This window comes from Condylostylus longicornis, unplaced genomic scaffold, assembly GCF_029603195.1.
Source record: "Condylostylus longicornis isolate FDR11 unplaced genomic scaffold, ASM2960319v2 ptg000084l, whole genome shotgun sequence".
Taxonomy (NCBI): Eukaryota; Metazoa; Arthropoda; class Insecta; order Diptera; family Dolichopodidae; genus Condylostylus; species Condylostylus longicornis.
In genome coordinates, this window is record NW_026578052.1 from 1,082,210 (window position 1) to 1,099,168 (window position 16,959).

At 26.3% G+C, this 16,959-nt stretch overlaps 1 protein-coding gene across 1 annotated transcript in view; it reads right to left on the reverse strand.

The window, feature by feature from the left end:
* Positions 1 to 16,959, reverse strand: part of LOC129613582 (possible lysine-specific histone demethylase 1-like) — a 66,879-nt gene that overhangs the window by 5,456 nt on the left and 44,464 nt on the right. Inside the window, exon 3 of the mRNA XM_055527712.1 lies at positions 14,238 to 14,474. Within this exon, the coding sequence (XP_055383687.1) occupies positions 14,238 to 14,474 (237 nt within the window). The remainder of the gene's footprint in view (positions 1 to 14,237; positions 14,475 to 16,959) is intronic.

Here is a 16,959-nt window from a genome sequence, read left to right on the forward strand (position 1 = left end):
TACACAATGTATTAAAATTAATTCAAAGAAATTGTGGAAGAATGTTACACAATTCAATTGACTATGTTCACATAACCAACAACAAAGCTATTTGAGAGTGTATTAAGCAATAATCTTAATGGGAAAATTAGATTGTTTGAAGTATTAATTTAGTCTTGGTTTCAAAATATTAATGGTATTGTTAAGCTTTAAGTGATCATTCCATAAATTTTGTCTATACGAAAGAAGGATTGCGGATTTTGGCTTTTAGCAATTATAAAATGTTGTGGCGAAATATTCTGCGATGATACATGAATCAGGAGTTAAATGTTTAATATGACGGAGAAATTGTGGCCGAAAACAGATTTAAATCTATATAAAAATCAAATTGAATCTTTGATATTATGTGGGATTTGCACTTAGCACATTACTGTTCGCAAATAATTAATTAACTAAATTAAGTATAATTAAATTATATACATAAATCTAAATTGTAGACAGAGAAATGCTAAAAATGTTAAAAAAAATTTTGTTATTGTTAAAAAAACCAGAAATTTTTCAGATTCTTAAATTGTTTCTAATCAAATTTTTGTGCTCTCTTTCGTCAATGCTTACACTTCGACGCTGTTGTTCTCTTAAATTATTTACTATTGTTTTAATAAATAAAATCAAATATTCTTGTTATTTATTTGTGATTTTAAGAAAACAAATAATTGAATTTTTTAATTGATCTACATGCATACATGCACATATACATATTAAATATCCTTGTTTTTATTATTGGTGTTTCATGGTCGAATTATTTCTAAGTCAATTTATAAATTATTAATCCTTTGAGTATATAAATACCAACAATTTTTTTTAATATTTTTACATTTTATGTTAATCATGTTTTCTATAAGAGCACCAACCATATAATATACGAGTAGTACTCTATATAAAGTACATACAAAAAAATTAAATCCTACTTTTATTCACTTTTCCTTTTATACTCGTATATACTTACAAATATTGTGTAGATCTTACTCAAGTGCATTATTTACATTTTAAAGATTTTCAAAATTAGGAAATTTAATCTCATGGGATATTCAATCCGCGTACAAAAGCCTGTACAAAAAAAAAAACAATTTTTTTTTCTGTTTTTATGTTTTACGAAAATCTCGTAATTTTTTGTATCTCTGATCATATAACGAATTAAAATGCGTAAGCAAGCTTACTTTTTACAGAAAAAAAAAATAATAAGAAGAAAATTGAAAAATAAAGGAAGAAGTTGGAATGATGGTGACATTATACGAACCTCTCCTTTCAGTTGAAGAACTTTTTTTTTCTAACTTTGTTATATGTGTTTTTTTTTGTGATGAAATTATATACGGAATTCTACGTAAAAGTTATACGCGTATATGGATGATGAGAATTTTTTATAAGAGAGACGGTAAATGAAGGGGAGACATTAATATCGTAATATTATTTTACGTGTGTGTATTTCAGTTTTCGTTTCTTTATATTTTAAGTCATTTAAATTAATTAATTAACATAAAATTTCAGTTTATTTTAGCTTCTCAAAAAAAAATTTATATATTTTGTGGCTTGTTCTTATTTTTTTTTTTGTTATAATTTTTTCTGCCGATTTCGGTTTTTTTTTTTTAGTGTAATGTGAGAGTAAGTTTCAAATATGTTATACAAACTATAGAGGCAACCTTAAATTGCATTATATTTTATGTTTTCGTTAGTTTATTGAGTTTATTATGTAGAATATGGGAGAACATGAAACACATAATTCTTTTACTTACGTATATGTGCAGTTTTTTGCTTTATTTATGTATAAAAAAAAAATAAGCAGTCTTTTTTTATACATACACGGCTACAAAAATCCACGAGACTTTAAATGTAAAATTTAAGAAATATCATATTACATTTTGCTTAAAGAATGCACTTTTATTTTAAAGAAAAAACAAATTCGTATTTTATATTAATTTTCTAATTTTGTTTTCTCTTCGTCTAACTGTAAGGTTTTCCGATTTAACTGTTATATAACTGTTTGTCATAACTCGGGCAACATCTACCATGCCGTGGTGAGGAGGTTGAGTGAGATCGATGAACTCGAGAGCAATGTCGGTTGATATAGCCATTCGGCAGTATCTGGTAGGTTTAACTTTCCCGATAAGGTGGAATAGGAAATCTAAGGTTAAGAAAGTTCATTGGTACAGTCACCTTCTGGGGATGGGAGAAGGAGTTAAAAGGCTTTCAGGCCTGCTTATTTTTTCCTTCTCATTCTTAAGAGCTAGTTACAACTCAACAGGTAAGACTAATACGTGTCTCATCCTGGATGTCTGTTCTGCCAGGATAGATCATCTGTGGTGCAAAGTAAAGGTGAAATTGTTGGAAATCTGAGTGAAGCATCTGGTAACCACCGAAGGCAAGGATTTCGTGAGCTTTGACTCATCCGAAGTATAGTTACAGAATAATAAAACGTCAGGATCGACTCTACGCCAATTTTTTCAGTTTACGATTGATTCCCACTTCTAAAGAAAACCCAAGGAGAGTATTGCAGGGTATAAACAGATGGTAAATCTAGGGGTTATGACGGATGTACAGCAAATCTAGAACTTCATTAATTAATATGCTCGCATACATACACACACAAATTTTTAGAAATTATTTAAAAACTGTCCTTTTTTCAAAACCTTAATTTTGTTAATACCTTATAATTTAACAAAATTTAAAAAAAAATTTTCTTTCCCTAATTTCGTTTCGATTTCACTAAAGTTATGTACAGTAATGCACCAATCTTTAACATACGACATCGGACCTATATTTCTTCTACTTTACGCAAATACAAACATTTCACATTCTTGTGCATTTGCTTTTTTTTTTATTTTGCAGGGAAATTCGCGAATTTCAGACTTTTGGAGACTTAAAACAAAAAAGTAAACAATATACATAATGTAGGTAATATAAGTAGAAAGGACCCTCTTTATTCTAATAAGACAATTTCATTTGATTTTTCTCTTGTCTCTTGTATTATTTTGCTTATATTTTTTTTATTAAATTAATAACATAAGCATAAAATTAAATAAATTATGGGTCATTCGTAATCAACTGGACCAAAATGATAATGATGATAGTGATTCGATAAACATGAAAAAATCAAGAAGAATCAAGAAAAATATCAAAACAAAAAAAAATCGAGAGACAAAAAAAAATAAAATTAATAAAATATAAAAATAAATGAGATTAAGATTAACATCTCGTCGGTATGGGTTCAGCCATTTCAACCATATACACATATGTACACATACATACTGTTTTAAATATTTCCAATCTATCTATGTATATGCCATATACATAATTTGCCGGTTTTAATATTGCCTGTTTTTTGATTATTTTAGTTTTAATATTATATGGTGCTTTTAAAATGATGATGTGAGATTAACAGGTTGATTTGAAGTTAAGATTAAAAATGGAAAAAAATATGGTAAAAGACAACAACAAAAAAAAGTCAAGCAACCAAACTGACAAAATATTAAAATTTGCATAGAAGGTATACAATAAATACACTGCCCGTCTCTACATCATATATGTACACAAGCAAAAAAGAAAAGTTATACACAAACCACCATTGCTGGTAGCAAAACAGCAAACAAAATAACATCATCCCGTACCATATTAGCCGCAGCAGCTACTGTGATGATAATTATTATTCTCTGGTTTGTGCCTGTTGTTCTCTTTTTTTTGTGTTTTGTTTACAAAAAAATTCTATGCGTTAAATAGATTTTTATCGCGTTCCTTCACTCTTTTTTTTTTCATATTATATGAATGGGACGAGAATTATGAAAAATGTTAAGAATTTATTAAATGTCATAAAATTAAAATTCTATTAACAAAAAAATAATAATAATAACCATAATATAAAAACATGGAAAATAAAGTATAAAGTCTCCCTCTGGTGGCCATTTTTTATGGTTAGAAATTGTATGGTTTTTTTTATAGTGCGTCTTTTGTGTTTTATTGCAAAAATTTTATGAAATTTTTTTTATTTATAGGAAATAAATTGGTTTTCTGTGTTAACCTTTTTTCTTTTCACAGCTTGTAAAATGTTGATTATATTGATTGATTTATGATTATTCTTATTAATCAATGATTAAAATTTAGGTGTAAATGTAGGTGATGGTTATTAAATACGGTTCGGTCATAATCGTTTTATTTTAATTCATTATTAATAATTTGTTACAAAGTTGTCAAAAGTATTTATTGACAATAATTAGACATACGTGCGCATTATAGTGAATTAAGACAGTTTTGAGTTATCAAATTTTAATTATATTGTAAATAAGGAGAAGTGAGAAAAAAATATTTAATGAAATTAAAAAAAAAAATTGCATGAAGATTCACAATAAAACGAAAGACTGCACCATTACCTGTCAGATATAGACTTTTGACAAACGTCTATAAATCTCGAAATGTCAAAAATGATATTTGAAACAAATTTGCTGATTATTCTAATTTATAACTAATTTCAAAATTGCAAATTGAAGAATATTCTAGAAATTTATTAGAATTCTGGCATGACATAAGCCTGCAAGTATAAGCCTTTCAATTGGTTTTTAATCAATAACTGAAATTCAAACGTAAATAATCTTTGTACTCCACAATTGTATACATACGTATTTCACGAGTGGAACTAGAAATTTTCTATACCGAACATTAAAAACGAAAATAAAATCTTTCTTTTCTTTTTTATAATACGAACATTTTATAAAAATGAAGATGAATTTTCTTCGTGCGGTGATTATAGAAAAATAAAAAAAAAAATTAAATAAGGCAAATATTTTAATGAAGTGGTGACCTAATCGATTCACATACCATATTTATCACATATTTATCACAAATTTCTTGCATTTCTTGCTTCTCTTTATAATATGATTAACTATGTAGTAGGTGGTATATATATACGACATACATTTATATATTACAATTATAGTAAAATAAAATTAAAGAGATTCCATATAAAAAGATAAACATTGCACTTTATATGAACGTATATGAAAGCAGGAAGTTTCATATATAGGCAAATTATGGCATCTGATTTCAGAGCAATCTCATGTAAGTATCGTAAGTTAAAATTAAAATTTGAAAAATGTGCCTATAAATTAACAAAGTATGTAAATAATGTTGTGTGTATTTTTACTGTTGACAGGTGAATAAAATATTTAAAATATTCTAACATAAATTTTATATAACACTTGTGTTTCGTAATCTTATGCGATAGATTGCATCAGTTTTCTCTATTTTTCTTCTTATGTATATTTGAAATAATGCGTTGACAATTTGACATAAATCGACGTAAATTTAATAGATTTTATTTTGATTAACGATTTGATGTTATTGAATTTTTTTAAAGATTTTAAGATTTTTGATATTTGCGTGTTTATAGGTGTCTTAAATTGATAAAAATAATAGTTTTATATGTTTATACAAGGTGTTCGATTCATACCCGTATTTGCATGATTTCCAATATGTTATAATAATTCAAGATATAAGATAGAATTTCTCCTGGTAATTTGGTGAAACTAACAAGTTGTTGTCATTTTAAAGGAAGCATAGACATGTTGTCATTATCAGTTTTGTAGTTATTAAATCAATAGATTAACATTATAATATATTTTTAATTCAAGTATAACAATATCAACTGTATAACATTTAATATGCAAATTGTACTAGTTTTTATTCCAGTGCTTTTTATAAAATATATAGGTATGTCATACATGTCGATAAACTCTATATGTCACATTGTAATTTGTTTTAATTACAATTTTTATTAATTTTATCTAATTATTTTATTATAGTTATTGATGTAAATGAAGTTTATGTGGAAATATGTTATAATAATTGCAAAACTACTATTTTAAGTTCGAATGTAAAATATTTTTAGCGAAAATATATAAATTACAACATAAATATTATAAAATGCTCTATCATTCGTTTAAAGCGCTATTTATAAAATATGCCGTGAGACATTATATGCATATTATTGTTCAGCGTCGAAATTCAATCTTATTGCACTATATACCTCACCGTCCGTCTTACCGAAAACTCAAAAAATTGAGCTGAGCTCACAAAATTTTTAAAAGTGCTTTGTTATTGTGATAGCTTCCACAAACGACTAAGAAAGTGATTTGAATGTTGCTAACTACTTTAAATGCACTTCTACTGCAAAACTCTAATTTGGGTACCTAAATAAAGTAAAAAGAACCATTTAACAGTTTGTACTACATAAAATCAATGCACATAATCCAAACAAGTATTATAGATTTAACATGCTATAAACTCAACCACTTCTCGTGTAAATTCAAGATTACATTTTATACAAAAAAAAAAAATTATAAATAATAAACTAATAAATAATTTTTAATAAATAAAAACAATTTCTTTATGAAATATAATAGTGAAAAAAATTACCCTTTTAATCTCATAAATTTAATAATAAAGAAAATTTCTTTATTTTATATTTTGAATAAGAAAGAAAAACAAGCGTAAATAATAATAAAAATCATATGTTTCATCATTATTTTTTTTTGGGTCTATTGTGAATTAAAAAAACATTAAATATAAAAAAAAAGGTTATCATAATCTTTTTCTTATAAGCGCATCCATCCCAATCCAAGAAACTTGTTTATGGAATTAAACTATTGTTAGTTAGCTATAAATAAATTTAGTACCAAAATGTCAAAAAATTAAAAAAAAAAACAATAACCTTTTTTTTCACTCAAAACTTTATTAAAAAGTGAAAGAAAACAGGTAAAAAAAAAAAATTATGAATACAATATTATTGATAAGACAGGTGTCTCAAACATGGAAGTTTATATACCAATGTATGTAGATAAAGTTTATATGTGGGCATCAATCGACACAAAAAAAAAATCTTGTAATGTGGGAGAAGACTGCTGTATATTTGTATGTGAATATTCAAATAAGGAAAATTATGATAATAGAAAATATAATTTGTAAACTTGACGTAACAAACAAACTTCATCATCTCAACAATTGAATTTAGAATTAAGTCCAATAACATAAAACATATACATACTCGCATACATACATGTATACGTACCTATTGTGTCCCAAATTTGAACGCTTTTCTTTCTCTACAAATTATTATTATACAAAAAAAAAAAAAAAGAATTGTTATTATGGTAATATTGTGTATAGTTGATAGCGCTACTCTCCACTTGAAATGTCATAATGTCAAAAAATAAATAATTTTTTTCTCTTTTTATGGCTATTTTTATTTTTTTGCTGTCTCCTTTAAACTTTCTAATTTACATCTGTTTTATGATAATAAAAACATAATAAAACCCGATATAAAATATAGAAAATTAATTAATTAAAATTTTTACACGAAATATTAAAATAAATTAGAATTTTAATAAAATAGCAGTATAATATTGAAAAAGTTAAATTTTTAATGAGATATTAAAATTGAGCTTTAATATTTGAGATAATGGTGCTATGTGCTTGGTTTTATTATTAAAAAAAAAATTAATGTGCCTCTCACTAACACTCTCTTAATCAAAGTTCTGCAAAAACTATGATGCCGAATTTATAATTTATAAATAACTTCAGATATTAACAACCTCGCAACTACACAATTTATATGTACTGGAAAGTGCACCATTTTTATAGACAAGAACATCAATGTTACAGCAATGGGGTAAAATAACTGGATCTAAGAGGCAGAAATAATCAACCCTTTTGTGATGTTATATACATAGTTGTACTGCTATTTTGGTACTCATATTGTTCCTTGGCTTACAGTGTGCCCGATAAAAACAAAACAACAAAAACAAGCTTTTTCGCAACAAATTATTTATAACCCAAGTTTTGGTGACCTTTCTGCGTATTTTGTTATTATTCCAAAAATTCAGTTAATGGCTCAAAAGTATAGCTAATATGGAAGATGGTGGGCTCAAAATGCAAAATGTGAGTAATTATTTCTTGATCGTCTCGAGTCGTTCTATTATCCTACTGCGGGAGTACTGTTAAATCTTGTACATCCTGTAAAAATCGACAAATATTTCTATAATTTATTCATGTAATGTCTAGATGTGTAAAATTGGCTATTTTACATATGAGTTCCTGTATGTAGTTGAAAATTATAATTGAAACAACGTTAATAAACCTTATGATCGCTTTCTAGTAAAAGTAGTTCAAATATTTTTGATTTAGTCGTTCAAGTAAACTTATTTCTTAAAACATTACACTTATAACAAACATTTTATTAACATATTAGAAAAGTTCATTAGAATTTTCATTAATGACACAAAATTTATTTCATCACATTCAAAAATCTATAAATATTAAAAAAAAATTAACAAGAACAACCAATTTTCTCTCCTATTTCTTTTGAGATTCTTAAAAAAAAGTATGTTAATTTCTCCCTCTCCCATTCCTCTTTAATTCTATACTTTATAACTATTAAAGTATAAAAGGATCCCTTCATTGACTAATGAATTATTAGTATAGGTGACACACTTTTGAAAGTGAACACTTATTTTTTTTATATACATATATAAGTGCGTATGGGTAAACCAAACTTTCATATAAATTTCATTTTTATTAGAATTTTAAAAAAAAAGAGAACCCAATTTTAGGATAATGAAGAAATCATGTTTTTACCCCTCGTAAATACTTACGATAAAAAGAATATCTTCTTTTTTTTGTAAATTTAAAAAAAAAACTATGAAAAAAATATTATTGTCATTTTTTAGGCAGAATTTTCATTTACATGTCTTCAGCATATGTGAGGCATTTAAGAAAATACCGGAAACGGAAATCAATTAAATTTGTTTTTTATCTGTTGACTGTTCTTTTTTTATGTCAACAGATTTTTATTATATTAAAAAATATAAAAATCATTAGAGAGAATAATTTCCTTTTCAAATAAAATTAAATAAAAATGGTTTTAAATTATTTTTATTCAAATTAAATTCAATTGTATTGAAAATAAAATTAAAAATTTGTTTATGAAAATCAAAGAAACCGAGTTGGTGAATTAATTACTGATACACTTATAATATAGCTCTTGTTTTTTTTGACTAAAATGGAAGTGTTAAACTAGATTAATTGCTATTCGTGTTAAATTAATTTTTCATGTTTCATTTTTGTCATGCATGTGGGCGGAAATTTGCATTTTAAATGTGCTTTCGAAAGTATAAAAGACTTTTTTTTTGGAAATTTTCATTGTTAATTTAATTAAAATGTAAAACTTTTACTTAATTTCCAATTAATTTATGAATTTGTATATGAAAGTGTAGAAATGTAAGCTGAAAAAAAGAAATTTTGTAAAAGACGTCTGTTAAGAAATTTATAAATTCTTGATCGGAAAATTGATTAAAGACCTATTGTCAAAAATGATCATTTTATGACTTTATTCTATTTCTAAAGGCTTGATTATTATAGGCTTTTAATTGTGAAGAGGTGATGATGAGATTTTATTGAACTGAATAAACTTTGAGGCTTAACTAAAAGGAAAACATTTCACTCAAATTCTAAATTAAAATTAAAACTAAGAAGAAAAATTGAAAGGCAAACCCCGTCCCCGCCCTGTAGGGAATGAGCAGGGTGGGGGACGGGGTCTGCCATTTATATCTACGAAACGGTGGAACATTTCTTGTGTGAATGCGAGGCAGTTGCTGAACTATGACTGTGATACCTCGGGGGGATCAGTGGTCTTATAGCCCTGTGGCAGGCCTCTGGGCTTGATGTCGCTGCCATACTGCGGTTTGTTTGTTTGCGGTTTAATGAAGATGGGGATGGGACTCACAATATCTTATGGGTCGAGCTTAAGAGCCTCAGTTCCTGAGGAAAAAAAAATTAAAAAATAGAAGTAAAAATGTAATCGTTTATTGTATTGAATCCTTTAAAGTTAATAAATATGCATGTATGAGAATTTTCAAACATAATATCTCACATTCAATCAACGGAGCACGTCCACCTGAATACAATATTTTTCAAATTCGTGTATACAGTAAAAGAAAATGTCGCGTGCTTAAAATATGCTATTGGAAATTAAAAAGTTTTTTTTTTAAATTTTCTAAAATATATGAAATAAGATTTAAGATTCACAATGTATAAGGCATATACCCATATACCAATATAATATAGAAACTCTAGTTTTATTTTTTCTGTTGCAGCATAATATAAATTGGTTGGTTGGCTGGTTTACGCGATTAAACTGCAAACCAGTTTGGACGTCACTGTAGATATCACAGATGTGCAATTTCGTTATAATTTTCTCGTATACTATAGGCCTTCTTTCCGCGTCATTCCGTTTTCCTATAAGAAATCTGTCTACATATTCCTAACAGTTTTGTTAGAGTTAATACCAAATCCAGCCGTTCTTGCCTCACATAATGTACATACTGCGTTAATTACCAATTAAGCCCAGTTTATGTTAATAAAATGTTAAAATAATATCGCTCAACACGGAGCCCCCTCAATATGTAGCCCGCTCAATAGGGACCACGCTCAATATGAAGTCCGCTCAATACGGAGCCCGCTCAATATGGAACAATATCGCTCATAGAAGATTGTAGCTATATATGATTCTCAATTTTACCATTACAAATCCTTAATTTTCAAATCGCCGAGAACTTTGAAAATTAAATTAGATTATAAACAAAATTCACCGACAATACGCCATTCAAAAACCATTTAAATTTTTTTTTTTATCCAAAATCCAAATCCAATATTATTTTAGTTTATTAGGTGAACCAAATTCAAAATTATTTTTATATTTTTTTTTTTTCCCCAATATAATTGTTCATTAACCTTTAAATTTCATTAAAAAATGTATTTTATTGTTAAAATTAAAAAAAAAAGAATAAAACGGAGAAAATATTTCTTTTTTAACATCCTTTGGCATTTGTATTTATTCATTTATATTTCAAATGAAACAACAAAATTAAAAATAATAAAAATAAAAATTCATGAACGCGGAATTTTTTTCATTTAAGAGTCAAAACCAAACCAAAAAATAAAAAAAAAATAAAACAAAAGAAAATTCGTATTTAAAAAGATCCCCGAAAATTTTTCTATAACAAATTTGCCAAAATTTATAAAAACTTAAATTATTTAAAATCTTTGAACTCTTTTCAAAAAAAAAACAAGAGTACAATGAATTGAAAAACGTTTTCATTTTATATATTCTTTAAAAACCAAAAGAAAAACAATAAGAACAACAAAATGAAAAGGAAAACAACACAAAATCCAAACAATTTTCTTCTCCTTGTTAAAAAATTAAATGATGACTTTTTGAACATACAAAAGTGCTTTAGCAAAAAAATAAAGCAACAATAACAACAAAATAAATAAATAAATTTATAAAAATTAAGAAAAGAGAAGAACAAAATAAGAAACAGAAAAAAAATTCCAATAAAAATGTTTTTGCAATAAAAGTTTCTTTCAAAAGGATTGAAATGTTATGTCCGTTTAAAACGCGAACGAATTTCATATTATAAAATAAAAAAAAAATAATAAAAGAATTAAAATAGATCCAGTTAGCTTTAAGGTAATTTCAAAAACAGATTATTGACCGAATTGAATAATACTAGAATTTTATTGTTAATCTTTCTTTTTAGCTTGTTCAGCGCAGCAACAATTTTTCAACTCAATATTGTCGTTAACAATAAATTAACAATACCAGACAATCAAAATTCTAAAATTTTCTTAAAGAAGAGCAAGTTTACGTTTTCCTGACTCCAAAAAATGATTAGTTTTTTCTTTCTGGAACCGAGAATGTCGATCATATATATGCGAAATCTGGTGATCCCAAAAACAGAAAATTGTATTTGGGAACAAAACACCTGAATTAATACTCAAAATATGTATGAATTCCATTTTATTTATTTTAATTGAAACTTACAGTAGTTGTTAAATTCTTGATAATTTCAGTTGCAATCAACAAATTTATGTACACGTACTTAAGAAAATTACAAAACAAATCCACTAATTTAAATAAAATTTAATATGTACACACAACATGCGGTAAAAATATCGTCAGACTAGTCACCTACTTAGTAAATGACACAAGAAACTGGTTCTAAGTTATCTACAATATTATGCACCAGTCCTATGTTTCAAATTCTGTATTAAAACCATGTTATTACAATTTGGGGATCTGCGTTCGTTTTAAAAGCGTTTTTAAAAACAAAATTAAAAAAAATGAAATTAGTTCGCTAAATTTTTAGGGGGCTCCCCTCTCTCATTTAGTTAAATTTCCCTTCTTCTTTCAAGGAAATTTATAATATTTTCCCTCTTAATACAAAAAATTAATAAAATTTAATTTATTTCAATTAAATTTTATTTAATTTCTCAAAAAAATTCTCTCCTGTTCCTTTTTAATTGGTCAGTTCAAGAATACACTTTTTGGAATTGAGTGTAATTTAGCCCACCCCTTTCGAATTTTCATATATGTACATACGTATATATATAATTATTGTAGATTATTAAAAATCCCAAAATATAAATAATCTCATAATTTTTTTTTATTTATACAATATTCCTTTTTATTATTGTAAGGGTACTTAAAAACAAAATTATAATACCTTAAAAGTCAATGAGCATGAAGAGCATATCGTATGAGAGTAATAAAAAAGCAAACAACAAGTAAGACAACAACAACAAAACGCAAAAAAAAAAGAAAAATCATCGCGTTTTCAGTTAAACAAATTTAATGAGAAGTGAGTAGCGAATTACACAAAGTAACCAACATTTTATATATCTGGTAATTTTTTTTTTATATTTTCTCTTTTACTTTTTTTTTGTATTCATACGTACTATTTAGTCCAAAAAGGAGCGCTAAAAAGCCGTTAATAAAATTCCAGCTATAATTTAAGTGCCAATAATTCTTTCAAAAAAAAAAAAAAAAGAAGAAAAACAAAACAAGAAAAGAAAAATTATACAACGAGAATAAAAAACATCTACATATGAATGTGCCGCGCTTTCAGCTCAGATTAGCTATACTCATTGTATAATTCGGCTTAATTCAACGCAACTTAGGTCAAAATCATTTTAAAATAACAACACAATTTAAAAAAAAAAAAAACCAGAAGAAGAATTACAAAAAAAATGAAGAAAATAAAAAATTATTTTAAGGAATTTTAATACATTAGCGGATTAATGCAAAATTCGATTTATTTAATCCTTTTTATTCACTTAAATGCGTATATATTGTTGTAAGCTGACTTGTATTATAGCATTTACGCTAAGGTATTAAATAATTCAAAGTTAAAACAAAATGAATTTTATAGTGGAATGACAATCAGTTGGTGTTCTTTAATAATTTGGATTCAGACTTGCAAATATTAAGGATTGCATTTTAGTTGTATCAACTAATTTTGGTTTGTCATTGATATTAATAGGACTGGCCCCTAACAACATTTCTAAATTGTTAATACTCAAAATATTTAAATTTAAAATTTGTTCGATGAATCATTTATTTCATGTTTTAAACTGGAAAATTATCAGGCTAGATCACGCGATTCAATATCATTATAGATTACTTTTGTTGAGTGTGAGTAAAAAGCTTTTCGTAATATCGGTTAGCCGACATCGATTAAACATTTAAAAGAAAATATTCGATCGGTGTACATTTGATCCTTTAAAATTGAACATGAAAATTGTAATTTGGTTCGAAATTAAATTTCAAAATTAAGTTCCGGCAATTGGTTTAAATATAACTCAACACTTCCAAGGTTTGGCCTCCCTTAGATTCCACTTTTGAAAAGAGCGAAACAGGCTGGTTTATACTGTTCATGCACTGATTTTACTACACAATAGTCAAATTTCAAGAATTAAATCGTATCTTATGATAATCTGATATAACTAAAGTTTCACTTGATTAATTGTACGTAAATGTGCAAAGCATAATAGTGCACTTAAGTCAAGTTGTTCCCAAATTTTTTATTATAATTTTTTTTTTTTAAATGTTTTTTTTTTTGTATTTTTAAATACTGTGATGTTTAAAATATTGCTTTCCTTTTTTTCTCCAACAGAACTAAAAAAAACCAATTTTTTTTTTTTTTTGGGTGTTTTTTAATTTTAATGTTTTTTATTCCTTTGCTAGTTTGCCTCTTTCCCCCATTTATGATCATTATTATTTATTTATACTTCTCATTTCAAATTTTCCTCTTAATTATTAATTAAAAACAACGAGAAAATAATATTAAATTATTAAAGGAAATTTTATAAGTGTATACCTCGACTTGCTGTTGTTGTTCCAACATGACCAAATAGATTTGAATTTGGATCCCAAAATATACGATCAAAACAAAGGACAACTTTATTTAAATTACCAAAACCTAAACGTTGTATGGCAGCTTGTTTCCATTCTGGTAATGGTGGATCAAATTTAACAGTATTTGCTTGATTTGTTGATGCTGATGAGGTAGCTACTTTAAGAACACCAAGTGTTAATGTACATAAGGCAAGATCAGCTGTAAATTATAAATCAAAAAAGAAATTTATTTAGAAAACTTTTAAAAAAAAATAAATATGAAATTTAATAATTATTTATAGAATTATTAAAAAAAAAAAAAAGAAAAATATTAATTACAAACAAGCATTTAATTGACTTGAAATATTATTTTAAAAGCATAAATTTAAAATCTAAATCGTCTAAAAATTTCAAAATAATTAAAGGATGTGCCATTAATAATAAATGATCTTAGCAATTAATTTATTCCATTGGGACTTTCTGTTTTAATTTGATAAAGTAAAAGCAAATGCAAGATTTAAAATGCCGCCGTGGGAGTTTTGTTTAACTTGATTTTTTAAAATAATTTATGCTCGGTTATCACTTAAATGAGAAAGTAATGGGGGTACTTTCAGTTGTTAAAATGAAATTTCTAAAATTTTAACAGCAACCCACTAAGGTAACAATTATATTTAAACATGAAAAAATTAATATTTTAAAAATATTTTTTGGCATTAATAAAGTTCAACCCAAAACTATTCTTTTTCTTTAACCTTAAACTCATTTATCAATCTGATTGCATATTTCATAACCTCACTTTTTATTTTCTATAAAATTTTACCATCTATAACCAAAAAAAAAATTCATAACATTTTAAGGGTATATGAAAATATTTTAACCTTTCTAAAAAAATACATAATCCTCTCACAATAAAACAATTTTCTTGACAGTATCCAAAGCCAAACTATATTGAGATCGCGTGATTTTCAGTTTGGAGATATCTTTTACGAAATACCAACGATAATAACATACTTAGGATGAAAACAAATATTTTTAATTATTGTAATTTTGAAAAACAAAAAAATGAAATATCGCGATTACATTTTACACATATTTTTCATGCTCTTTAAGTTTTTAGCTAGTGAGAGTGAGAAATACTGAATTTATAAATTACCTAATAATTTATTGTATGTAGATATTTTGTAATATTTGTTCATATGAAAAGATTCGTGAAAAATTGCGGGTCTATGTAAGTTTCTTTTATTTTTTTCTTGAAATTTTTCAAATATTATTTATAAAGTTATTCATTTGTACAACATTCTGTAATTAATTGATAATTTTAAATAAAAATGGTAACATTCGTGAAAATAAGCTCACAGTTTTGTGCACACATGTATCAGAAGACGTAATGTAATTATATCGTATAGTGTGATGATGGTCGGATGAAATCGTAGAGCGATAAAAATTTCCTTTAATCTTACATAAATATAGAAGTTAATTAATTGTGATAGCGACATTAAATTGCTGAAAAACAAAGTAACTACTTCGAAAAATTCGGTTAGCTACATATAAGAACGGTGAATATAAAAAGCGGCGGAGGGAGAGTGAAAGTATTTGCTGACGATTTAACTGACATATTTAGCTCATATATCAACCAAAGCACACCAAAGCATGGAGTAAAGTAGAAATAGAACGGATAAATATGATATAGAGCGGCGTGATGTATATCCTTGCTCTAGGAATCGTCTACCGCTGTAATGCTAATGTATGCTCTTGCTCGTGAAGTCGTTTACTACTGTAAGAGTTGATATTTTATTTTCAAAATGCATACTGCATTTCGGCTCTTAGTTTTATTAACGTGATATGTCTATTAAGCTTGTTATAGCCAAAAATTTATCCGCTACAACTAATGTTTTTCTCGGTCTTCAAAACCCTGCAGTTCAGTTTGTACTGTCCGTAAGTTGATATTTTTTTAAATTAATGCGCAATAGTATTCCTGTCTCTTTTTTAATTTTTTTTCCAACTTCTCGTAATGACAGTCTTTCCTTATTCAAAGCTATAACAACTGATTTTTTTCCGATGTTAATTTTGATATTTTTCTACTTCGTCTCACCTTTTTAACTTCTTAATGAATACTGACTTAATACGATACATGTGCCCTACTTTTATACTTGCATTAAAGGATATATAACATTACTACATTGGCAAATGTATCGTCTAACCCTTCTAAATTACTTGTTGAGGGCCATTCATTCTTAAACTTTTCGATGTGCCGGTGTTTATGGACATTGCAAATTTTTTAATTTTACTTGTTTGACAGGGTACTATTCGAATGTGAAATAGTGTCTACCATTCGAATGTGAAATTGATTGGTACCACCTATCAAATTCGAGATGTCACTTTAGTTACTGCATAAACATTTTGAAAGTTCAGCTGCCATTTTCATATTTTTTTGTTTTCGTTCAATTCAAGTTTGTTTGAATAATTTATTTACTTCAACAGTAGCGTTAGTAAGGAGCAAAATCGGTTTTACATTACCATTAAACGGAAGGTATTAAGGGACAAATCAAATATTTTAGAAATGCAAAAAATGTAAGTACAACTTTTCTTTTTAAAACGATAAATGCTTATTTCTGATAAATTTCTTTTTTAGATTTAATAAAAATTACCAGCTATCAAAACAAAATTTTCTATACGGTTTGAATTCTCTCAAAAGCGAGTCAAAG